The 26,216-nt window shown below is 37.4% G+C and overlaps 1 protein-coding gene across 1 annotated transcript in view; it reads left to right on the top strand.

The window, feature by feature from the left end:
* Positions 1–26,216, top strand: part of GTF3C3 (general transcription factor IIIC subunit 3) — a 38,554-nt gene that overhangs the window by 1,953 nt on the left and 10,385 nt on the right. The window contains exons 3-13 of the mRNA XM_082689047.1: positions 1,986–2,176; positions 3,325–3,448; positions 11,594–11,785; positions 12,287–12,452; positions 16,155–16,302; positions 16,862–16,931; positions 18,756–18,859; positions 19,773–19,944; positions 21,945–22,147; positions 22,678–22,779; positions 24,450–24,585. Of these exons, the coding sequence (XP_082545173.1) occupies positions 1,986–2,176; positions 3,325–3,448; positions 11,594–11,785; positions 12,287–12,452; positions 16,155–16,302; positions 16,862–16,931; positions 18,756–18,859; positions 19,773–19,944; positions 21,945–22,147; positions 22,678–22,779; positions 24,450–24,585 (1,608 nt within the window). The remainder of the gene's footprint in view (positions 1–1,985; positions 2,177–3,324; positions 3,449–11,593; positions 11,786–12,286; positions 12,453–16,154; positions 16,303–16,861; positions 16,932–18,755; positions 18,860–19,772; positions 19,945–21,944; positions 22,148–22,677; positions 22,780–24,449; positions 24,586–26,216) is intronic.

Below are 26,216 nucleotides of genomic sequence, written 5' to 3' on the forward strand. Positions count from 1 at the left end.
GAGAATCCTCAGGCAGATTCCCCACTGAGTACAGAGTTCCATGCCACCCAACTCAGGACCCTGAAATCTTAACCTGAGCCAAAATCAAGAGTCAGTTGCTTAACCGGCTGAGCCACACAGGTGCCTTGTGCAAAAGTGTCTCAAATTGGTGTCAGTATTTGGGAGCCTTTTTAGAGTTATTGTTTTTTATATTAGCTCTTTCAGTTACTAATTACTTCCAGACTATACTCCCCCAGATTGTTGTACTTCTGTGTAAAGTGGCTTCCAAACTACTGCTTTAGTTGTAGGAGATGAGATAGAAATCCAGTGGAAGTCCTCTTGGCTGCCCAGCTGGGTCTTCACACACAGTGTAGTTGTCTTGGTGTGCTGCCTCATTCTAGTCCTCAGCGCTGCATGGCCAGATACTAGATTTGGTTAGTCCCAAACTAATTAAAGCCATCAGAGTCTAACTGATGAACTAGTATGCAAATTCTTTAATTTCCAGTGATTCATACACCTTCCTAGTGATCAGAATACCCATACTAGTTCATAGTATCCATCTACCTGGACAAGTGATGTGTGATACTGAAGTATCAGTTATAATGTAGCTTTGTGTGTAGTGTCTGATGGAGAACTAACTACATTGAACTTTCTTGTTCTAGGGAGTAGAAGTAGAGGCTTTTTTCTTTCTGTAAATGACCTTCTTTCCACAGAGAATACATACTATTAGGAAAGATAGAAAACAAGCTTTATTCCCTCCTCCTTTGACCCAAGTGGAGAAGAATGGCAAAAAGAAGAGCACTTTGGGGTTACTGTTTCTTACCTTGTCAGGCTAGTGGGGTGGGAAAGAGGACTGAAGTTGTTCTTTCCCTTTATCTGCTTAGAGAAGGAATAGCTCTTCCAACATCTGGTCTTCGATGTGTAACTGTAGTGGCAGGCACCAGTGTGTGGTTGATTAACGCTGCCCCTGAGCAGTGGCCATGAGGCCCGCTCTAAAAAAAGTGATGAATTGAGTCAGTTCTTGCTCATCAGGAGCAGTAGGCATACGTGTATTAGATTTCCTCAGCTCAGATAATCCCATCCGTCCTTTCAAGATATAAAGCTCCCCATTCCCCCAGGAAGGAATCATCCCACCAGAGCTCTATCAGGACCCTTGGTGAGTGTGAACATATATTCAGAATAAAAGAGGTGTCAGTTTTGAACAAGTTTGACAAAGTCTGCTAATTGGAATATATGGCCCCTAGAATTAATTGTCTTTTTTTCTCCTGTACGTTACTGAATATCGCTGTTAAATTCTTGCTCTTGAGTAGCTTTCCTACACACCATGCAAATAGGGCCTTCTTTTAATTTCATTTTCAGTTCATGATTGCTGATAGAGAAACTACAGTTAATTTTTGTATATTGACCTCGAATCCAAGAACCTGGCTTCACTCCTGTGTTCTGGCAGTTTGTACGTACATTCTTTTAGATCTTCTGTGTCCTAATCACATCATTTGTGAATAATGACAGTTTCATTTCTTCCTTCCCATCTTTTGCCTTTTCTCTTCATTTTACGTTATTCAGGACCTCCAACAAAACGGTGAAAGGAGTGGTGACGGCATCCTTGTCTCATTTCTAGTAACTGAATAAGGCACCATTAACTGTGTTTGTGGAAAGTTTTTTGTAGATACTGATTATCAAACTAAAGATATACCCTTCCATTTCTAGTTGACTAAGAATTTTTATTAGGAATGAGTATTAGATTTTATCAAATGCTTCTCCTTATCAAGATGATCCTGTGATTTTTTTTTTTCCTGTTACTGGAATAAATTTTATTGATTGGCAGTATTATAACATACATTTCTTTGTATATTTATTTTGGATGTTCAGAATTCTTAAGATGATTTTTATGATTTTATGAGAATGGCTGTTTGTTGCTCAGAATATGGGTTTTTAAAAATAATTTTGTCTTCCCTTAAGCATTAACTATCACATTTATCCAACATCCTTTACGTGTCTTTCTTCAGGAGAAATGTCAGATGGAGTCAGTAAGTCAGTTCACAAGGTCTTTGCGTCCATGCTTGGAGAGAATGAGGATGACGAGGAGGAAGAGGAAGAAGAGGAGGAGGAGGAAGAAGAAACACCTGAGCAACCCACTGCAGGGGACGTGTTTGTGCTGGAGATGGTTCTCAATCGTGAGACCAAGAAGATGATGAAAGTAAATGCTTCCTTTAGTATTGATAAATGGAATGAAAATGTGATATAATAATTGAAAAAGAATCTTTAAATCATACATATATTTAGAAAGAATTCAAACTGTGAGGAAGGAAATACGAGACAACTGTTCCTGGTTTCTTATTTTTAATCTTAAGAGATTTTTTTTTTAAATCTTAGAGATTTTGTACTGTGTACTGTGGTCCATATTATATCTTGATATATAGTTTTTAAATATTTTTTTTAAAGATTTTATTTATTTATTTGACAGATGGAGATACAAGTAGGCAGAGAGGCAGGCACAGGGCGTGGGGGGTGGAAGCAGACTCCCCGCCAAGCAGAGAGCCTGATGTGGGGCTTGATCCCAGGGCCCCGAGACCATGATCTGAGCTGAAGGCAGAGGCTTTAACCCACTGAGCCGCCCAGGCACCTCATAGTTTTTAAAGATTTATCTATTAGAGCGTGTGCTTGCTCAAGAGCAGGGGTGGGGGAGTGGGGAGGGAGAGGATCTTGAGTGGACTCCTCACTGACTGAGCACAGAGGCCCCCACAGGGCTCCCTCTCGTGACCAACCCTGAGAACATGACCTGAGCTGAAAGTAAGAGTCAGATACTTAACTGACTTAGCCTTCCAGGTACCCTAGTATAACTTGATATTTTTTTTAACAAAGTTTATTCTAAGTAGATAAATTTGAAGGAAGGAGAATCTTCAGTAGGTTATATTAATAAAAGAAGCTTCCTGACACATAAATCCATTTTGCAGCATCAGGTTCTACATTTGTTGTTATTATAATTAGTAATTAGTGATTCCTGACCACATTGGTTTTTGCTTTTTTCATATATTTTTACTCTGCTTTGATCTTTCTACTGTAGGAAGTTTGTTTTTGTTTTTTGTTTTAGTTTTCTGAATTATTCCTTTTTGGAGAATATTTTAGACTAATTTCCCGAGATTAATTTTAGACTTCTTCTTAAAGTGCAGACTTTGATGTTAATGAGTCAGTATTGTCATTTATTCCTTAGTTTCCAATTTAGAAAGTTGAGAAGTTTTAAAGGGAAATTTCATTTTCATTATCTTCTGCATTTATTAATTTGGTTGGAATTGAAATCTAAAATATTACTATATTTTAGCTAAATGTTGTTTATTTTTTATACAGGAGAAAAGGCCTCGAAGTAAACTTCCCAGAGCTCTGAGGGGTCTCATGGGTGAAGCCAACATTCGCTTTGCTCGAGGAGAACGTGAGGAGGCGATATTGATGTGCATGGAAATCATAAGACAAGGTGGTTTTTGTGGGGATTATTGATAAGAGCAGTTTAATAGTGTGACTTTTAAAATAAATGGAGGACCATTTCACTGTACTGCTTGGAAAATACATTCAGAAGCTTGGAGGTGGTGGTTGTACCAGCAGTATGCCACTTCACATTGAGTAGACATCATTACCGAGAAAATGAAAACCCGAGTATGACCCAATGAAATACTAATATTTATTGAACTCTGCCAGGCTTCTTTTTTGTTTTTGTTTGTTTTTTAATGTTCCATTTTGGGGTTTTAGACTTCTGTAGCATTAGTCTTTTTTAAATATGGCAAGCCCACGTTAAAACCACTTAAAAAGTGTTCTTTTTTTTTTCCTTTCACTTTCCAGATTAGGCAGGGCTAGATTATTTTAATCTACTTTTTGTAAAAGATACAATTTATACTTACCATCTTTCTTTAATCTGCATATCTTGGGCATATTGAAGGATATCTTCATAAGTGACTTTCTGACTAATCACTTAATTTTATTATTTTGGTTTCCTGATGTGTTGCCAAATAATGCCCTACGTAGTGACTTAGGTAGTTGTAATACAGTAAACTCTTAATTTATCTTTTCAATATTTTGGCATTTCTTTTATCTGGATAAGGGTCCGTTTAGAAGTCTTTTTTCCCTTTGTTAATTTTATTTTTCTCGTCATGGTAAATGTACTCTTTAATCCCCGTCCCCTGTTTCCCCCATCCCTCCACCTACTTCCCCTGTGGCAACCATGTTTGTTTTCTACAATTAAGAGTCTGTTCTTGGTTTGTCTCTCTTTTTTCTTTCTTTGCTTATGTTTTGTTTTGTTTGTTTTGTTTCTTAAATTCAACATATGAATGAAATCATATGGTGTTTGTCTTTCTCTGACTTTCTTTGCTCAGCACTATACTCTCTTGCTCTATCCATGTTGTTGCAAATGGCAAGATTTCATTCTTTTTTATGGCTGAATAATATTCCATTATATATTTATCTTATGTCTTCTTTATCTATTCACCTAGCAATGGACACTTGGGTTGCTTCTTTAGTTTGGGTAGTAAAAATAATGCTGCTGTAAACATTGGGATGTTTCTGTATTTTTTGGGTAAATACCCAGTAGTACAATTACTGAGTCATAGGGTAGTTCTATTTTTAATTTTTTTATGTTAAACTGTCTTCCCCATACTGTCTTCCCAGGTGGCTGTACCAGTTTGCATTCCCACCAGCAGTACATGAGGGTTTCTTTTTCTCCACAACCTTGCCAACACTTGTTTCTTGTCTTTCTGATTTTAGCCATTCTGACAGGTGTGAGGTGATACCTCATTGAGTTTTTTGCTTTCTATTTCCCTGATGATGAGTGATGTTGAGCATCTTTTTATGTTGTCTGTGGCCATCTGGAAGTCTTCTTTGGAGAAATGTCTATTGTGCCTTCTGCCCATTTTTAAGTTGGATTATTTGTTTTTTTGGTATTGAGTTGTAGCAGTTCTCTGTATGTTTCGGATACTAACCCTTTATTGGATATGTCATTTGCAAATATCTTCTGCTGTTCACTAGGTTGCCTTTCATTTAGTTCTGTTGTTTCCTTTGCAGTGCAGAAACTTTTTATTTTGATGAAGTCCCAGTAGTTTGTGCTTTTATTTTCCTTGCCTTAGGAGACATATCTAGAAAAATGTTACAACTGATGTCAGAGACATTTTCTTAAAAGATTTATTTGAGAGAGTGAGTGAGTGCATGGAGGGGGGTGGGCAGACTCCCCTCTGAGCAGGGAGCCCAATACAGAACTCAGTCCTGGGACCCTGGGATCATGACCTGAGCCAAAGACGGACGCTTGACTGACTGAGCCACCCAGGCGCCCAGGTAGCATAGACATTTTTTTTTTTTTTTTTCCATTTTAAATTTTAATTAATTTATTTTTTTCAGCATAACAGTATTCATTGTTTTTGTACCACACCCAGTGCTCCATGCAATCCGTGCCCTCCCTAATACCCTCCACCTGGTTCCCCCAACCTCTCACCCCCTTCAAATCCTTCAGATTGTTTTTCAGAGTCCATAGTCTCTCATGGTTCACCTCCCCTTCCAATTTCCCTCAACTCCCTTCTCCTCTCCATCTCCCCTTGTCCTCCATGCTATTTGTTATGCTCCACAAAGTGAAACCATGTGATAATTGACTCTCTCTGCTTGACTTATTTTACTCAGCATAATCTCTTCCAGTCCCATCCATGTTGCTACAAAAGTTGGGTATTCATCCTTGCTGATGAAGGCTTAATACTCCATAGTGTATATGGGCCACATCTTCTTTATCCATTCGTTTGTTGAAGGGCATCTTGGTTCTTTCCACAGTTTGGCGACTGTGGCCATTGCTGCTATAAACATTCGCGTACATATGGCCCTTCTTTTCACGACATCTGTATCTTTGGGGTAAATACCCAGGAGTGCAATGTCAGGGTCATAGGGAAGCTCTATTTTTAATTTCTTGAGGAATCTCCACACTGTTTTCCAAAGTGGCTGCACCAACTTGCATTCCCACCAACAGTGTAGGGAGGGTTCCCCTTTCTCCACATCCTCTCCAACACATGTTGTTTCCTGTCTTGTTAATTTTGGCCATTCTTTTTTTTTTTTTTTTTTTTATTTGTCAGAGAGAGAGAGAGAGCGAGAGCAAGCACAGGCAGACAGAGTGCAAGGCAGAGTCAGAGGGAGAAGCAGGCTCCCTGTGGAGCAAGGAGCCCGATGTGGGACTCGATCCCAGGACGCTGGGATCATGACCTGAGCCGAAGGCAGCTGCTTAACCAACTGAGCCACCCAGGCGTCCCAATTTTGGCCATTCTAACTGGTGTAAGGTGGTATCTCAATGTGGTTTTAATTTGAATCTCCCTGATGGCTAGTGATGATGAACATTTTTTCATGTGTCTGATAGCCATTTGTATGTCTTCATTGGAGGAGTGTCTGTTCATATCTTCTGCCCATTTTTTGATATGACTGTCTATTTTGTGTGTGTTGAGTTTGAGGAGTTCTTTATAGATCCTGGATATCAGCCTTTTGTCTGTACTGTCATTTGCAAATATCTTTTCCCATTCCATGGGTTGCCTCTTTGTTTTGTTGACTGTTTCTTTTGCTGTGCAGAAGCTTTTGATATTGATGAAGTCCCAAAAGTTCATCTTCGCTTTTGTTTCCTTTGCCTTTGGAGACATCTTGAAAGAAGTTGCTGTGGCTGATATCGAAGAGGTTACTGCCTATATTCTCCCTCTAGGGTTCTGATGGATTCCTGTCTCATGTTGAGGTCTTTTATCCATTTCGAGTTTATCTTTGTGTATGGTGTAAGAGAATGGTCGAGTTTCATTCTTCTACATATAGCTGTCTAATTTTCCCAGCATAATTTATTGAAGAGACTGTCTTTTTTCCACTGTATATTTTTTCCTGCTTTGTCAAAGATTATTTGGCCATGGAGTTGTGGGTCCATATCTGGACTTTCTACTCTGTTCCACTGGTCTATGTGTCTGTTTTTATGCCAGTACCATGCTGTCTTGGTGATCACAGCTTTGTAGTAAAGCTTGAAATCAGGTAACGTGATGCCCCCAGTTTTATTTTTGTTTTTCAACATTTCCTTAGTGATTCAGGGTCTCTTCTAATTCCATACAAATTTTTGGATTATTTGCTCCAGCTCTTTGAAAAATACTGGTGGAATTTTGATCAGAATGGCATTAAAAGTATCGATTACTCTAGGCAGTGTAGACATTTTAACAATGTTTATTCTCCCGATCCAAGAGCATGGAACGGTCTTCCATCTTTTTGTGTCTTTTTCAGTTTCTTTCATGAATGTTCTGTAGTTCCTTGAGTACAGATCCTTTACCTCTTTGGTTAGGTTTATTCCCAGGTATCTTATGGTTCTTGGTGCTATAGTAAATGGAATCGATTCTCTAATTTCCCTTTCTGTATTTTCATTGTTAGTGTATAAGAAAGCCACTGCTTTCTGTACATTGACTTTGTATCCTAGCATAGACATTTTAACAACATTATTTCTTCCAATCCATGAGCGTGGAGTATCTTTTCATTTCTTTGCAATGTCTTGAATTTCTTTCATCAGTGTTTTATAGTTTTCACAATACAGGCCTTTCACCACTTTCACCTCTTTAAGTTTATTCCTAAATATTTTATTGTTTTTGGTGTAATTGTAAATGGGATTCTTTTGTTTCCTTGTTTCCTTCCTTCCTTCCATCCATCCCTTTTCTCTTTCTTTCTTTCTCTCTCTTTCTTTCTTTCTAGTAAGCTGTACACCCAGCATCGGTCTTGAACTCATGAGTCAGGTCTGGAGCTGCATGCTTTACCAACCAAGCCAGCCGTGTGCCCCTTGTATGGTTTTCTTAATTTCACTTTCTGCTGCTTCATTAGTAGTGTATAGAAATACAACAGATTGCTGTACATTGATTTTGTATCCTGTGACTTTACTGAACTCACTTATCAATTCTAGTAATTCTTTGGTAGAGTTTTTAGGGTTTTCTATATATAGTATCATATCATTTGCAGATAATGAGAGTTTTACTTCTTCCCTACCAGTTTGGATGCATTTTATTTCATTATGTTTCTGATTGCTGTGGCTAGGACTTCTAGTACTGTATTTACTAAAAGTGATGAGAGTGGACATTGTTATCTTGTTTCTGACCTTAAGGGAAAAGCTCTCTGTTTTTCATCATTGAGTATGCTGTTGGCTGTGGGTTTTTCTTATAAGGCCTTTATTATGCTGAGGTATGTGCTCCCTAGACCTACTTTGCAGTGGGTTTTTTTTTTTTTTTTTTTTTTTAATTCGACAGAGAGAGATCACAAGTAGGCAGAGAGGCAAGCAGAGAGAGAGGAAGGAGGAAGCAGGCTCCCTGCCGAGCAGAGAGCCCGATGCGGGACTCGATCCCAGAACCCTGAGATCATGACCTGAGCTGGAGGCAGAGGCTTAACCCACTGAGCCACCCAGGCGCCCTGCAGTGGGTTTTTTTAAAATCAGGAGTTGATGTTGTACTTTGTCAAATGCTTTTTCTGCATTTGTTGAAATGATCATGTAGTTTTCATTCTTTATCTTTTTTTATTTTCTTTTTTTCCCTTTTTTTTCATCCTTTATCCTGTCGATGTGACGTATCTTGTTGATTGTTTTGCAAATAGGGAACCATCCTTGCAACCTGGGGAAAATGCCACTAGATCCTAGTGTATGTTTTTTAATGTGTTGTTGGATTCAGTTTGCCAATATGTTGTTGAGGATTTTTGCATCTATATTTGTGAGAGATATAGAGCTGTGGGTTTTTGTGTGTGTGTGGTGTCTTTATCTGGTTTTGGCATCAGGATGATACCTCATAGAGTGGATTTGGAAGTTTTCTTTTCTCTTTTTTGTTTTGGAATGGTTTGAGAAGAATAGGTGTTAACTCTTCTTTAAATATTTGATAGAATTTGCCTGTGAGGTTGTCTGGTCCTTGACTTTTGTTTTTTTGGAGTTTTTGGTTACTGCTTTAATTTCATTGCTGCTAATTGGTCTGTTCAAATTTTCTGTTTCTTCCTGCTTCAGTTTTGGTAGGTTGTATGTTTCAAGGAATTTATCCATTTCCTCTAAGTTGTCCGGCTTGTTGGCATATAGGTTTTCTAATATTCTGTTAGAGTTGTTTGTATTTCTGTGGTGTTGGTTGTTACTTCTCCTCTTTCATTTATGACTTTATTTGCGTCCTCTTTTTTTGAATGAACCTTACTAAAGGTTTATCAATTTTATTGATCCTTTTAAAGAACTAACTTCTATTCTGAACTATTTATCTGTTCCATTGTTTTTGTTTTTAGTTTCTATATAATTTATTTCTGCTCTAATCTTTTTAAAAAGATCTTATTGTGAAATAAAATCTGCACCCACTGTGGGGCTCGAACTCACAACCCTGAGGTCAATAATGGCATGCTCTACCCACTAAGCCAGCCGGGCGCTCCTCTCTTCTAATCTTTATTATTTCCTTCCTTTTGCTGGGTGTGGGTTTTATTTGTTCTTTTTTGGCTCCTTTAGGTATAAGATTAGGTTATTTATTTGCTTCTGCTTCTGAAAGGCTGGCCTGTATTGCTATAAACTTCCCTCTTATAACCACTTTCGCTGTATCTCAAAGATTTTAGACCACTGTAGTTTATTTTCATTTGTTTCCATGTAGTTTTTTATTTCTTCTTTGGTATCTTGATTGATCCATTCATTGTTTAGTAGTATGTTAATTAACCTCATGTATTTATACTCCTTCCAGATTTTTTCTTATGGTTGATTTCTAGTTTCATAGCATTGTGGTCAGAAAAGCAGGGTGGTATGACTTTGATTTTTTTGAATTTGTTGAGACTTGTTTTGTGGCCCAATATCTGATCTGTTCTGGAGAATGTTCCATCTGTAATCGAAAAGAATGTGTATTCTGTTTTAGTATGGAATGTACTGAATATGTCTTTTTAATCCATCTGGTTCAGGGTGTCATTCAAAACCACTCTTTATAGATTTTCTGTTTGGATGATCTGCCCATTGATGTAAGTGGAGTGTAAAAGTCCTCCACTATTATTGTATTACTGTTACTTCTTTATGTTTGTTATTAACTGTTTTATGTATTTGGGTTCTCCCATGTTAGGTGCATAAATATTTACAATTGATTTTTTCTCTTGTTGGATTGGGGGCCCTTTATTATTTTATAGTGTCCTCTTTGTCTCTTATTACAATCTTTGTTTTATTTTATATTATTTTATTTTATTTTTATCTTTTTAAAGATTTTGTTTTTTAAAGTAATGCTTTAAAAATGCAATTTGGACCTTGAACTTAAAACCCCAAGATCATGAGTTGCAGGCTCTACCTCGCTGTCTTTGTTTCTTTGTTTTATATTTAGAGAGAGGGAGAGCCTGCATGGAGGGGAGGGCCAGAGAGAGAGGGAGAGAGTCTTAAGCAGACCCCCCGCTCAGCGCGGATCAGCACATAGTCTCACAACCCTGAGACCTGAGCTGAAGCCCAGAGTTGGACATTTAACTGACTGTACCACCCAGGCGTCCCTCCACAGTCAGTGTTTTAAAGTGTGTTTGTCCAATATAAGTATTGCTCTCCTGGCTTTCTTTTGATACCCATTTGCATGATAAATGTTTTTCCATCTCCTCACTTTGAATCTGCAGGTGTCTTTCACCCAATCCGAAATGAGTCTCTTACAATGAGGATATAGATGGTCTTATTTTTTTTTATCCATCTGTTATCTTCTTGTCTCTTGATTAGAACATTTAGTCTATTTACATTCAAAATAATTATCAATAGATATGTATTTCTTGCTGTTTTGTTACTTGTTTTGTGGTTGTTTCTGTAGATTTGCTCTGATCCTTTCTTTTGCTTGCTTTCATGGTTTGTTGGCTTTCTTTAATGCTATCCTTTGGCATTTGGCCAGCTCAGTTGGTAGAGCATGCAACTCTTGATGTTGGAGTCATGAGTTCAAGCCCCATGTAGGGTGTAGAGCTTACTTTAAAAAATTTTTTTTTCTTAGATTACTCATTAGGATAATTTGAGGTCACTGCTTTTTCTTTTCTACTCCATCAGAAACAAGCTTAGCCAAACTTTTCCTTGAGGATATTTTGTTTGCTTCCTACTTTCCAATATTACCTGTTCCTTTATTCCAGTTTGTAATTGTTTATTTTTAACAATTATCTTTGATTTTTAAGCCCTTGTGATCTTCGAACTTCATTTCAGAAACATTTCAGAAAAGTAGATTAACTATTCACTTTGATATCCTCCATTTAGGTGCAGGTTAGCTATCCTTGGTCCATTCATCCATACGCCTATGGTTGTTGGGTCATGAAGATTAAATAAACACAGATGTGATGGTGTTCTTTGGGATGAACTTGCTGAGTTATTGAGCTGCATTTAACCTTAGCAAATGAGGATTTTCACAAGGGATGCATGGTGGAGAGTAGAGTTTTTCATGAAGTTACACTTTGCTCAGAGACACTAATTGTGTATGAACATGAAGTAAAGCAAATTTAATCTAATGTTTATTCTTAAATCTGTTAAGTAGTTTTTATAATTCTGCTAGAGTGTTTTAAAGAGTAAACATTAAAAAAAGATCCATAGCTTGAACATGGGATTGTTGTCATCTCATGCCTCTTTCTTCAGCCAATAGAATTTTTTTTTTTTTATTCATTATAGCTCCTCTGGCTTATGAACCGTTTTCTACTCTTGCTATGATATATGAGGACCAAGGTGACATGGAAAAATCTCTTCAGTTTGAGTTGATTGCTGCACATTTAAATCCTAGTGACACCGAAGAATGGGTTAGATTGGCAGAAATGTCTCTGGAGCAAGACAATATTAAGCAGGCTATATTTTGCTACACGAAAGGTAAAAAAAGTTTCTTATTTTGTTTGATATAATGTTATATAATAGGTATTTTCATAATTGTACTTACTACTCTAGGGTTATGTTAGCTGAAGTATAGTTATTTCTTATATTCTGGCATCCCAGAGGTAAGTATTTGGGGTCTCTCTGCTTTCATGTTTATCAGCAACTTTATGCTGTGATCTAATACAGCACAGAAGTTGGTAGAAGAACAGTACTTTCGATTTCCTGCTGAGATTGTTGTTGGTTCCAAGCTATTCCTTAAGGGTTAACATCACATTAGAGTGACCAAATGAAGATTAATATAGAGATTCAGATTCTGTCTGGTCTTAGACTAAACCTAGTTGAGATTTCCTGTGAAAGTAGATTTGTTCCAGAATAACCCCCTTGGGTTTATTAGAGAATTAGAGTATTTATTACATTTTGTGAAAAGGGGATTGGTCATACCTAGGTATCATGAACCCCTTTTTGTGGTAAATCTGTAATTCTTTTTTTTCTTTTTAGCTCTTAAATATGAACCTACTAATGTCCGTTATCTCTGGGAGCGATCAAGCCTTTATGAACAGATGGGAGATCATAAGATGGCAATGGATGGTTATAGGCGTATTTTAAATCTTTTATCTCCATCTGATGGAGAACGTTTTATGCAGTTGGCTAGAGATATGGCAAAGTAAGTTTGGAGAATATTTAGATTCTCCTATTAATCATCTTATTTTACAAATCAGAACACATATTTGAAGTAAATATATTTTATTTTTAATTGAGGTTCAAAGAAGTGTTTTATTTAATACATTTTGTACTTTTCTGTTTTCAAGTCAGCTATGTGGTGGTTACTTAGAAAAATTTTTATATACAATTGCCTTCAAGTGTTCAGAAGCTTAATAATGGGGCATGTTCTAAAAGGATGATTAGGTTGCCAGTTTTCCATAACTTAGTTGAAGTTATGTAAATTTGTGGTTATATTATTTTAAATTGTTGTAAATGTGCTAATGAAATGTTTGTGATACAGGTTTTTTTTTTTTTAATAATCATTTATCTTTAGTCAGTACTAGAATAACATTTTAAGACAAAAAATGTTCCTTGTAGTTGACACATGCTACTGGCTGTGGTATATATTTTATTCTAAAATATTGTGTACTACTGCATTTACTTCTCCAATATGCTATACATCAAAGCAGAGCAAGAACCATTTGGCTAAATAATGTCTTGTCATAAGCTCTCTATCTAGAGATATCCGTTCTATAGTATTTAAGCCTAGGATCAACCATCTTCATCTGGGTGTCTTGGGGTTAACCCTGTTAACCTTGTGGCCATTGTCAAGAAGATGCTTAGCTGTGAAATCACTCCCTGTTATCACAAAGATGGGTTATGTAAGAATACTAGAGGCATTTTTAAGTAATGTGTTGAAACAGGGCAACCCTAAGTTGATCCTCTGATGTATTGAGCATTGAGGAACTTTTCGGGTTATATGCTATTAGTCCCATCTCTAGCTGTCATGTAATTAGCCCACTAAGCCTCTATTTTATGAACAATTACTTGATCTGTGATAGTAAATTTATTTTCCGTTTATATTATTTATAATATTTTTGGGGGAAAGGGTGTGGAGGAATAGTTTTGCCACTGCCATAGAGGTCCTTCCTACATGGAATTATGTTACCATAACTTCAGTTTAGTAGGATTTCTCTCAGATGCTACTTTTCTTTCAGAAATATTTATTAAATGTTGGGCAGTGTATAAAACACCAGGAGATCCAGTTTTGAATGAGTTTTAATTTTCCTTTCCCTGTGGAGTTTACATTTTAGTTGAGGGAGGCAATAAACAAAAACAACCAAATATATAATATGTCAGATGTTGATAAGAACAATGAAGCAGAAAAGGGATAGGAAGCTGATGTATAGGGGTATGTTATTTTATTTTATTTTTATTTTAAAGATTTTATTTATTTATTTGACAGAGAGAAAGATCACAAGTAGGCAGAGAGGCAGGCAGAGAAAGAGGGGGAAGGAGGCTCCCTGCTGAGCAGAGAGCCCGATTCGAGGCTCGATCCCAGGACCCTGAGATCATGACCTGAGCCGAAGGCAGCGGCTTAACCCACTGAGCCACCCAGGCGCCCTTTTTTTTTTTTTTTAAGATTTTATTTATTTATTTGACAGAGGGGGTATGTTATTTTAAATAGTGTGATTAGAGAAGGACTCAGTTCCCTATGTTATGATCGTAATGACCTGTAAGTAAACTAAAGGAAGTATGGGAACAGATATTTAGGGAAGAGTGTCACAGGCAAAGTAAATGGCAAGTGCAGAAGTGTGCTCTGGGAACGAGCTGAAGGTTTAAGGGAACATAGCAGGAGCTGAGATCTGAGAGGCATCCGGAGGTCACTTGGCTCTTTCAGACCATTGTAAGTGCTTTGGGTTTTACCCTGAATGAGTTTGGAAGTCATTGGAAGGTTTTGAGAAGAGTAGGTGTAATTTGACTTAAACTTTAAATCAGGGGCACCTGGCTGGCTCAGCCATTAAGCACCTTCCTTTGGCTCAGGTCATGTGGGATTGAGCCCTGCTTGGGCTGCCTGCTCAGCAGGAAGCCTGCTTCTCCCTCTTCTTCCCCTGCCCGTGTTCCCTCTCCCGCTGTCTCTGTCTCTGTCTCTGTCTCTCTCTCTCTCTCTGTCAATTAAATAAATAAATAAATAAAATTTAAAACAAAACCAAAAAACCCTTTAAATCAGTTCTGTTATTTTGAGGATAGTGTGAGGAGTGGTAAGGGCAGAAGCAGAGAGACCAGTTAGGAAATTATTGCAACAATCTATGAAAGGGATGATAGTTGTTTGGTCCAGGATAAAAGTGCAGGACGTGGTGAGAAGTATTCAGATTCTAGAAGTATTTTGAAGGCTGAGCTCTCAGGATTTTGTGATAGGAAATGGTGTTTGTGTGTGGGTTGGGGTGAGAGAGAGAGACAGACACAGACAGATAAGGGAAGCGTTCTGAGGACTAAACCCTGAGGTCCTGCAGTGTTTAAAAGTCAGGAGGGTGAAGAGGAAACAGCAGGGAGACTGAAAGGAAATGGACAGTGAAGTTGGAGGAAATGAAGAGAGCCTGATATTCTAGAAATATTGAAGAAAGCGCTTCAAGGAGGAGGGATGATCATCTTTGTGAAGTAGGCAAGGTAGAGCGTGTGAAATGAGGACTGAATGTTGACATTGGAGGTAGGGTGGGAGTTCCTGGGGGATAGGCAGCTCTTTGGAGAAGTTTATAAGAGGAGCAGAGGAATGGGGAGATCATTGGTATAGGTTGTAGGGGTAAGAGATAACTTATAAGTTGGGAAAAAATTATAGTGTATCTGTATTCCGTTGGTATAATCTGCAGTTGAGAAACACACTGAAGAGTAATAAGAGAAGGGACGATTGCTTGAGTGAAGTCCTTGAGTAGGTTGGAGGGAATGGGGTCTAGTGGGGGTTTGCCCTCGTAAGTGGAGAAGGTCGAAGATACGGCCCTGGGTGTCTGTAAGTAGGACGACAGGTAGGGAATATGTGAGACATTATGATCTGGTTCTCTTGGAAAACTAAAAAGCAAGGTTGTCAGCTGACAGTGAGGATCAGAGTGTTTTAGAGGTTTGAAGAGAAAGATGAGAAGTCATTGCCGAGTCCTTGGAGCCTTGCTGCCGAGTCTTTCGAGCCTACTGCAACATTTGCATCTCCTGGGAGCTTGTTGTAAATGTAGAATCTCAGCTGTATCCCAGCTCTACTGCATCAGAATATGCCTTTGTACAAGACCCCCACTTACTTTGCATGTATGTTCAGATTTGCAGAGTACTGGGCAAGGTAACTGGTAACATTGCTGACCAGCACCGTGGGCCTGCTTGAGGCTTCTGGTCGTTCATTTAGAGCGAGTGCAGTCGGCGTGGTGGGCTGGAGAGGCGGTGGTGCAGAGCAGGCATATTTGAGTTAACAAGGATTAGGGTTTTATCAAGTGATTTTATTAGAAGGGAGAGAGGGGCAGGAGAAGCGAGGAGATTATAATGAAGGGAGTATTCGTAATGTTGGTCTGTGGAGAAGGGGAAAAGTGAGGGCAGGAAGCAGCAGGACAGCGGAACAGGTAGACGAGTGCTTGTAGAGTCCACTGGACTGAGATGATGGGGGAACGAGCTGGAACGACACGAGGTAGCTTTTGGAGAGTGAGATGCTTGGCAGGATGACATCATCTTACTGGTGTTTGCCGGTTTTTTCTGCATCAGCTGTGATTATGATTTCAAAGAAACGTTTTTCTCTTCCCCAATTTTAAGAAAATGAAAATCATAGGTAATAGATGGTCTAAGCAAAGATAAGAGTTTTATAATCTGAATGAAATAAATATTCATCCATTTTGTCATTTTTTTTTTTTAGGAGTTACTATGAAGCCAATGATGTTACTTCAGCTATTAACATAATTGAAGAAGCTTTCTCAAAACACCAGGGCCTTGTCTCCATGGAAGATATTAACATAGCAGCTGAATTATACATTTCTAACAAGCATTATGACAAAGCTTTGGAGGTAGGAAAATGTAATAGGTTTCTCTTAGATTTTGGACACATTTCTGCATTTTAGAAATTCTACAAATTGACAATTCCTCACTTTAGTTATATATATTAAGCTACTTATATGCTAAATTATTTACTTAAAGTCTGTATTGAAACAGATTTCTAGATTCTGTGGTAATTCCAAATGAAATGTAACATATAGTTATATATGTTATATATATATGAGAGATAAAATCTCTCACCGTTATCCCAGATGCCAAATATATCTGTACTTTAGGGTAGCAGGACTCAGCAGCCAGATGAATTGCTGTGATTCAGTTTCCAAGCTGTTGGGAAAAGTAGTTCGGTTTGATATGGATGAATTCTATATCTTTATTTAAGCATTAGTTCATATGATAAAAAATGTTAATATATCACAGTGGTTCCTTATTTTAAAGAGACTGCTGTTGCTTTTTGTAGTCCATTTATATGTAATAAGGATTATTTGAACGAACTATACGAACCTTTGCATTATGAAAAGGTTTCCTGTGTGTAACTCTTGCATCATTTCCTTTTTTTCTCTGTTCTTTTAGGTGATTACAGATTTTTCTGGAATTGTGCTGGAAAAAAATACAGAAGAAGGACCTTCCGAGGAGAATAAAGGTTGTAGTTTTCTCTGCATAGGGTAGTGCACATAATCCTCTCTGGTTTATAATTTGGCATTTTGAAACTGATAGTTGATGTTCTCATAGCAGGTTTTCCCAGAAGCATTTTTTTCCTTGTAGAGATTTCGTATCTTTTTCTTGTGAATATTTACTCACAAGAAATCTGCTTGAAAAATTCTTTTCAGTCCCTTTTTATTTCTCAGTACATGCATTTGAACATGGCATTTCTCATTTTCTGGGGGGTCTTTTTAGTGACGTGAACAAAGAATGGATTACCGAACAGCGTATCAGAAACCTTTAGATCTAAAGCAATTTAATATTCAAAAAAGGCAAAATACTCTCATTAAAAAATTTCTTACTTCAAACTTAAGCATTCATATAAAATGTAGAAACTAATATGATTGCTGTCCATTGTTTGAAAACTTAAAATACACAGTTAGGGGTCTAGTTGGGGAGTCATACCTGAGGTGTGGCTTGCAGTGTCGCCTTCAGTTCTCTTCCTCATCCCTGCTCTTTTCTTTGTATCATACCCATTAACTGTTCTGTAAGAATACTAGTGTGCAAGACCCTATCTGAGGTTGTAGCAAAATTGAACTCTGTGGGCAGAGTAGACATCCCTGTTCTTGTATGAAAATTCCTGTGTAATACCTTCCTTCGGCCTCTACCCCATGAGGGGTAGAGGTGGGGGGCGGGGGTGGGGGGAGGCACTTGTTACTTGAGTACTGCCCGCTTCAGAATAGTTCCCTCCCTGGCCTGTCATGGTGCCTACAAATTCCATCATCATAGAATCCTTTGGGTTAAGGCATAAGTATGCAAAATCAAAAAGCCTTTTATTTAAACGAACCATCCTAATGGAAAGTAGTCATTCATTTTTACAAACCAGTTGCTGTGCTAATTCGTAGAGAACAAGAGAACAAGAGAACCAAAGAGGAAAGTTGTTGGGGTACGAAAATCCCAGTTTTTGAAAAGAGTTTTCTTACAAGGTCCTATGCTAGTTGTTTGGGGAATATGCAGATGAAAATGATACTTCCTCCCCACAGGGAGGGAAAGTGGGGTTCAAATGAAGTATATAGTTTAATTATAGGAGGAGTAGTGTGATAATTTCTGTAGTAAACCTGACTTTATGGGAGAATAGAGAAGAGCAATATACTAAAGATCGGAGAAGGTTTCTAGAAGCATAATTTAAGTAAAACCCAGGTGGAAGTGCATTGCAGACTGAGAGGTTACGGGTGTGAGAGCACTACTTGGTTCAGACAGGATTAGATAGGGTGCTTTGGCTGAGGATCTTGAGTGTTACGGGTGCTGTGAATGAGTGGGTCGGAGTACAGCTCTAGTACAGCAGAGGAGGAACTGCAATGCCATGAAAGCAGGAATTAGGGCATCTGAATAACTGCCAGTTTTGATAGTTTTCTTGGACCTGATCTAGAGTTAAGTCTCAAATTGTTTTGCAGCTGTGTTTTCTGTTTAGGATCTTTCATCCCAAAAGCTATATTCCTGTTAAAAATTATTGCTGTCCATTGTTTTGAAAATATTAAGGAAAAATTTATGTTCGGGTTTTAATTATAGATATATTAGTCCTTTTGTTGTTTAATATATTTTGCTGTGTTTCATAGATCCATCCCTCCTTCCTTCTTTCCTTACTGACAGACTGAAGGAAGTATAAAAACCTAGCAATAGAGTTGGTCAAATTAGAATTGACTGTGGAATCCTTTGTCCTGAATGAAGTAATGGAGATCGTACATAGAGGGTGTAGTCGCTTCAGTTGTCCTACTTTCTAAGCTTACATGTAGAACTGCTTTTTGTCTGTCCGTCTAATCCAAAGCTGGTGAGAATGTTAGCTGCAGCATACCTGATGGTGTGCCCATAGACATCACCGTGAAGTTGATGGTCTGCCTCGTACATCTCAACATCCTCGAACCACTTAATGTAAGTGACATTAAGATCTGCACTTCAGGTACTTCGGATCAAATCTGCATTATATTCTTTGACAGGAAATTCTAAGAAATTGTAAGTTTACCCCAAATTTCACATTTTTCAATAACCAGGAAGTCACCATAAGCGTAAATCATTTGTGTGTGAATATCTTATAAAAGCTGAACGGGGCTTGCAGTAATTTTTCTTTTTGATGAGAACAATCCAGAGATCAGACTTTGAGATTGGGCTTTTTAGATAGTTGGTAAGTTCTGACAGCTCTTCTCTTCTGCCAACTTTGGACTAAGTATTTCATTGAATAAAAAAAGCTATTGGGAATTTACTTGGCAGACCTTAGGATAAGGTATTGAAAACAGTATACAAATCCCTGCCATCCTGGAGCTTTTGTTCTAATGGGATGAAATAGATCATAAAATAAGTATGTAAAATAGGAGATTTGAGTTGGAGATAAATACTCTGGAAGAAAATGAAACAGAAGAGAGAGAATATTGGGGTAGGAGGAGTTGCAGTTGTAAATAGGGTGGTCAGGAAAGGCCTCTCTGGAAAGGTGACATTTGATTAATGACAGAAGTATCAGCAAACACAGAGGCCCTGAGGCGTGGGTGTGTTTAACTTGGCAGAGGAAGAGCACAGTAAGTCAGCTTTAGCTTTAGCTTAGCTTCTACCTTGCCTGCTTGTTACAGGCTTCAGAAGTCATGTGTTAAATGAGTGAATGATGGCAGTATGAGGTCTTTTTAATAGAGATACGGAAATGAATAGGAAAATGATTATTTAAAACTGTTTTTATTAAGCCTTGCTCCTTTTAGGCTTGCCCTGGGTAACTGATAGGAATGTAAAAAGAGAAATAAAAATAGATACGCGTATTTGTAATGAAAATTTGACTTTAGCCTTTTATTTTGTGATGTAGCCTCTCCTGACAACACTAGTGGAACAGAATCCTGAAGATATGGGAGACCTCTATCTAGATGTTGCTGAAGCGTTTTTGGATGTTGGTGAATATAGTTCTGCACTTCCCCTCCTTAGTGCACTGGTTTGCTCTGAAAGATACAACCTTGCCGTAGTTTGGCTCCGGCATGCAGGTAATAATTTTTTTATGGGAGGGAGAAGTTTAATCATACAACTGGGCAAGAACTTACTTTCCTAAGATGGTAATAATTATTTTAAAATGTTAATGTCTTGGTGAAAGTGAAAGTTTCTGGTTTCAGCGCAGTTTCTGAAAGTCGGGGTTTTTTGTTTGCTTATTTTTTGAGTATAGTTGACATACAGTGTTATGTTAGTTTCAGATGTGCAACGTAGTGACTCAGTAATCCTATGAATGTCAGTATTGTCAGTTGTCTTGGTATGCCACTACCTGATTTCCCCCACACTAATGCTTTGGAAGAGTGATTCATTTAATGGTACCAGCATGAAGTAGGACTAACATGTTTGTGTTAAAAAATATCTTGTATGTGTCTTTCACCTGTCTTAACCATAGGCTCTGATGTTTAGTAATAGATTGTCAGACTTGGGGTGCAGTCTAATTTTCAAGAGTTTTAATGAATTGATATTAAATATGTTATTTTGGGGGAAAAGTTAATGTTTTTTGAGCAAATATGCTCAAGATTAGGTTTTATGTATCTTCATTTTATTTCATCTAAATTTATAATAATCTGAAACAATGTAGAAAAAATAACTTAAGAAAAACAACAGTTTCTTAAATGTATGAAAGCCAAAATATACTCTAATAGGATTTTATATTGAACCCACATAAAATATGCATTAAAATTTGAGTAGTCTTTGTCTAGAATACTACATGATGGCAGAAAGTTCTAATAGTTCTTAAAATATTACATAATGGTTGAAGGTACTCTATAGCTAGAGAAGCATTGATTGACAATCTGGGTTATTTTGAGACATATCACAGATAGGAAATTGCAGAAAACACTTAGAGATAACTCTTTACCGTTTGGATGACTGAACATGAATACAGGTGTGATACCATCATAAAAACTACAGTATTTGTGGTATTTGAATTTTGAAGACATGAGTGAGGAGTTGGAGATTTTATTGCCTGTTATCAAAGTTTAACCTGAGGATGATACTCAGCAGAGAGTTGAGAAATTGGAGATTTAGGAAAGCAATTGGAGGCAAAAGTACCATTTTAGGAGGTAATAGCAGTGAAAAAGGAATGAGATTTAAAAAGTCCTAGATTAGTGTTATCACTATTACAGTGGGGAGTTCAACTGATGGAACTTAATGATTAATTGACATAAAATTTGAGGAATAGAGCCCAAGAATCCCCTTCTGAGAACTTGCCCTGAGGAAATAATTGAGTATGACACGAGATAGTTTATATTGGGGGTCATGGAACCTAGGAGCCTGGCAAGTAACAAATTGAGTGACGTAGGCAAGTAAAGAGACTCAAGGTAGTGGGGAGAACTGGAGAATCCTCTCTGAAGGATGCTGCTGCTGTTTCTCAAATCCGTATTTTTCAAAAGAATCCAGTAACTTGGGAGTTCATAAAAATCCCAGTTTTAAAAAACATAAAATCCCAGTTCATAAAATCCCAGTATTGTTTTTAACAGCACTATGGCTTAAAAAATGGAACTGTGGGCTAGATTGGCTTGCCAGTTTTTAAACTACGGCTTATATACATGAAAATGTTTACTGCAGTGTTATTTATTAAAGTAAACATTTGGAAATAACCCAAATATCGGATAATATGGTAAAATAAATAATTGGTTGAATGTTATAAACGTTCAGAATGGTAAGGAAGACGTGGGAAGTGTTGAAAGCGTAATGCTAAGTGAATAAAGCAGAACTCCAAACTGTATATCTATGTTGTTTGTATCCTTGTTTGGATACAAATCCTATTTGGATTTAGTTAGAGAAATCGATAGATTGATCAGTCGATAGATGGAGATTAGATGAGTTAGTTGTTTTAAAGTACTAGAAATAATATTTCTGGTACTTTAATTTTTATACTAAATATTATTACAAGTATTTTTTTACTGCTCTAAAGTTTTTTTTAGATGGAAAAATAATCTTGGCATTCTAACAGATCTGTAGATCATATTTATGCTTTATTTTAACATCTTAGAATGTTTAAAGGCCTTAGGCTATATGGAACGTGCTGCGGAAAGCTATAGCAAAGTGGTTGATCTGGCCCCCCTTCATTTGGATGCAAGAATTTCACTTTCCACCCTTCAGCAGCAGCTGGGTCGTCCTGAGAAAGCTCTGGAAGCTCTGGAACCCATGTATGATCCAGATACTTTAGCACAAGATGCAAATGCTGCACAGCAGGTAGGCTGTCACATAAAAGGAAGTTTTTCTTGGTAGATTATATTTTTGAACTTTCTCCTCCATTAAAGATGTCTCTACAGCGTATATCCAAAAAGTTTATTTTAGTATATTAAATTCAGCATTTTTTTTAAAGATTTTATTTATTTATTTGACAGAGAGAGACACAGGGAGAGAGGGAACACAAGCAGAGGAAATGAGAGAGGGAGAAGCAGGCCTCCAGCTGAGCGGGGAAGCCCAATTCGGGGCTCGATTCCAGAACCCTGGGATCATGACCAAAGCTGAAGGCAGATGTCCAACAGCTGAGCCACCCAGGCACCCCTCAGCATTTTTGAAAAGTGATTTTGAATCTTACATTTCAGCCTCTTGTTAGACATTATAAATTACAGTATCTAAAATATTGGATTTTTAAGTTGTGAAAGATCATAAAGCAAATGTTCTTAAGGTTTGATTTCTAAAATTTTTCTGTGCAAACAAAACAACTTGCAGAAACGAATCTTGTCACATGTATTATCATGTGCTCATTTATTTAGGAACTGAAGTTACTGCTTCATCGTTCTACTCTACTGTTTTCTCAAGGCAAAATGTGTGGTTATGTGGACACCTTACTTACCATGTTAGCCATGCTTCTAAAGGTGGGTAATGGTCTTTCCGTACATTAGCACTGTTTACTTTTTAAATGTTTCAAATTTGATTTAAACATAGATTATAGCTGTTAAACTTTTTTTTTAAAGGATTTTATTTATTTATTTGACAAACAGAGATCACAAGTAGGCAGAGAGGCAGGCAAAGAGAGAGGGAGGAAGCAGGCTCCCTGCTGAGCAGAGAGCCCGATGTGGGACTCGATCCCAGGACCCTGAGATCATGACCCGAGCTGAAGACAGAGGCTTAACCCACTAAGCTACCCAGGCGCCCCAGTATAGGTGTTAAACTTTTGAAAATGAAAGTCAGCTATAGACAGAAGACTAAGAGCTTAATTGTATGTACAGTTGACCTTTGAACAACATGGGAATTAGGGAGACCAAGCCTAACACACTTGGAAATCCATGTGTAACTTTTGACTTCCTAAAAACTTAACTACTGATAGCCTACAGTTAAATGGAAGCCTTACTGATAACGTGAACAGCTGATTAACATATATTTTGTAGGTTGTATGTATTATATATACATACAATAAAGGAAGCTGGGGAAAAAAAGTTTAAAAAAATGTTAAGAAAATTAGGAGGAAGAGAAAATACATTTATAGTACTATGCTATAAAAAATTCATGTATAAATGAATCTGTGCAGTTCAAACCTGTGTTGTTCAAGGGTCGACTGTAATTGAAACTTCTGCATGAAAGCGTAAACTTAACTGTGGAGTAAGTGAAATAAAATCTTCGCTAGTACCTATCTAGAAAAGTGAGAACCATAGAATAATCAGATATTGGCCTTCTGGATAGTGGTGTCTATGTGCCAGAATTATTTGCTTTGCAAAAATGTTTTCCACGTGTGACATTTCTAGTCTAGTGTTTTATTTTTTTTTTTTAAGATTTTATTTATTTATTTGACAGAGAGAGATCACAAACAGGCAGAGAGGCAGGCAGAGAGAGAGGAGGATGCAGGCTCCCCGCTGAGCAGAGAGCTCGATGCGGGGCTCGATCCCAGGACCCTGAGATCATGACCCGAGCCGAAGGCAGCGGCTCAACCCACTGAGCCACCCAGGCGCCCCTCTAGTCTAGTGTTTTTGTTGGGAAGTAGTTTCTGTGTGTGTGTTTGTGCGTAAGAATTTATGTAACTTCTTTTTCCCTCCTAAAATGTGACCTACATTCCTCTGGTAGGAAGAAAAAAATAAATCTATTCATTCTCTTTTAGGTGTTTAAATGCACAATAATTTGGCCTTTTTTTTCCTACTGAAGATTACAGGCACACCTGCAATACTTGTGTCCCACAGATTTTCTTTTTCTTTCCTTTATTTCCTTTTAAGATCTTATTTATTTCAAAGAGAGAAAAAGCGAGCGTGTGAACAGAGGAAGAGAGATTCCGCACTGAGGACACACTCAATGTGGGGCTCAGTTCCGGGACTGAGATCATGACCAGAGCCAAAGTCAGATGCTTAACTGGCTGAGCCACCCAGTCACACCACCCCCACAATAGATTTTCTTTAAAAAGTTATATGATCTGAGGGCCTGGCTGGCTTAGTTGCTAGATCTTAAAACTCTTGATTATGAGTTTGAACCCTGCATTAGGTATGGAGATTACTTAGAAATAAAATATTAAAAAGAAATAATATGACTAAAAAATCTCAAATTATTATGTTTAATTCAGGTAGCAATGAACAGAGCCCAAGTTTGTTTGATATCTAGTTCCAAATCTGGAGAGAGGCATCTCTACCTTATTAAAGTGTCAAGAGACAAAATATCAGACAACAGTGACCAAGAGACAGCAAATTGTGATGCAAAAGGTAATTCTTTTATTTGCTTTATTACATAAAATACTCCTGAAGTATCACCTGATAGTAATCTAAATTGAAAATATACCCTTTTCAAATAAAATAAAATTTTCTAATCCACATTCCTTAAGTATAATAAACTCATTTGATGTTGAGAAAGAAAAGGAAGGTTATGTAAATACTTTAACTTTTGAAAATTGAAAGGAAAACATCTGCTTGGATCTTCCTGTGAAAACACTAAATGGAACTTTTGACTTTTTAAGAAGAAAATACAGCTTATTTTAAGAAATCTGTGAAGATGAGATGGCAGTATAAATTACTGTATTTGTTCAGTGACTTCAGTTATATGTTTCATTCTCTGTTAAATTCATTTTTGACAAATGTAGTCATAGAAACTCTGGAAATAAATTGCTTTGACCCAGTCTCAAGTAATATGACTTTAAAAGGCGTCTGTTTTTAGCTGGTAATGCATCAGGTACATTTGGGTGAGGTTATTACTCAGAAAACTTGAAAAAAGTTTAAATTGGAATTAATCGGTCTGTCATAAAATTATTTCATTGTTAATGAAGTCAGTAGACTTTGTTAAATAATTGTTACAGTCATGGCAGTGTGCCAGGAGATAGGATTTCGAATCCAGAAGAGCTAAATCGCTATAAGCATATATTAAGCAAGGTTTTGCAGGGGGTAGAGTCAGGACAGCTGCTCGGAATCTAGTCATAAATGCCTCAGAACCCTGCTGTCTCAACAGTTTCCCAAAGGGAAACTCTGCTTCATGTATTTAAGACTATTTCCTTAAGGTATATTTTTCTATAGATCCTTCCTGGTTTTCTCTTTCACTATTTTCTCCTTTCAGATCTATTGTTCGTTTTTCTTAGGCTCATAAGGGTTTTTTTGTGAGTTCATTTCCTCCTGGTGGTCATCACGTTACTCTGGTGTATACCAGGAAAGGATGCAAGGCCTCTCGACGTTACATGCATCTTTGTATCCTGATTTTTTTCACTCAGCATTTTCTCAGAGATGTTTTCTCATGTTGCTCTTTTTCATAGCTGTTACCATTAAGGAATGTGTAATATTCCATTGATAGTTCCATATTTTAATTATTATTTTTTGATATATGGTTGCTTCTGATAATTTTCTTTTATAGATGGTACTGCAGTGAGCATCGTCATGCCTGTATCCATATTTTTGACTACTTGGATAGGATAGAGTCTCAGAATTCTGGGTTAAAGACTAAAAAATTTTGTGGCTTTCAATATTTCTCAAGAATTACAAATTTATAAAAAGGGGCTTCTTACAAAGAAGGCAAGGTTTTTAAGGAAGGAAATTTTGAGGCAGAGAAAAAATTAAGATTATAACAAGATCAAGAACAATATGAATCTCAAATTACGAATTTGAAGTGCTTTGTTAAACACACATTTGAATGCTTTGTATGTGTAGAATCCTGTATCTGACCTCAGTCATGGAATACAGGCTCGTACTGCCGTAGAGGACCATGTATCCTAGCTAGCACCGAGATATAAATGAGGTAGCTGGACTTCGTAGAGGACAACTCCAAAGTAAGAATAATCTCGGATTGCCGATTGTTAAGCAGAGCAGAAAGGGTGGTGTTGAAGTAGTGTAAACGAGCAACTATCCACTTCTCA

This window comes from Mustela nivalis (assembly GCF_964662115.1).
Source record: "Mustela nivalis genome assembly, chromosome: 11".
Classification (NCBI taxonomy): domain Eukaryota; kingdom Metazoa; phylum Chordata; class Mammalia; order Carnivora; family Mustelidae; genus Mustela; species Mustela nivalis.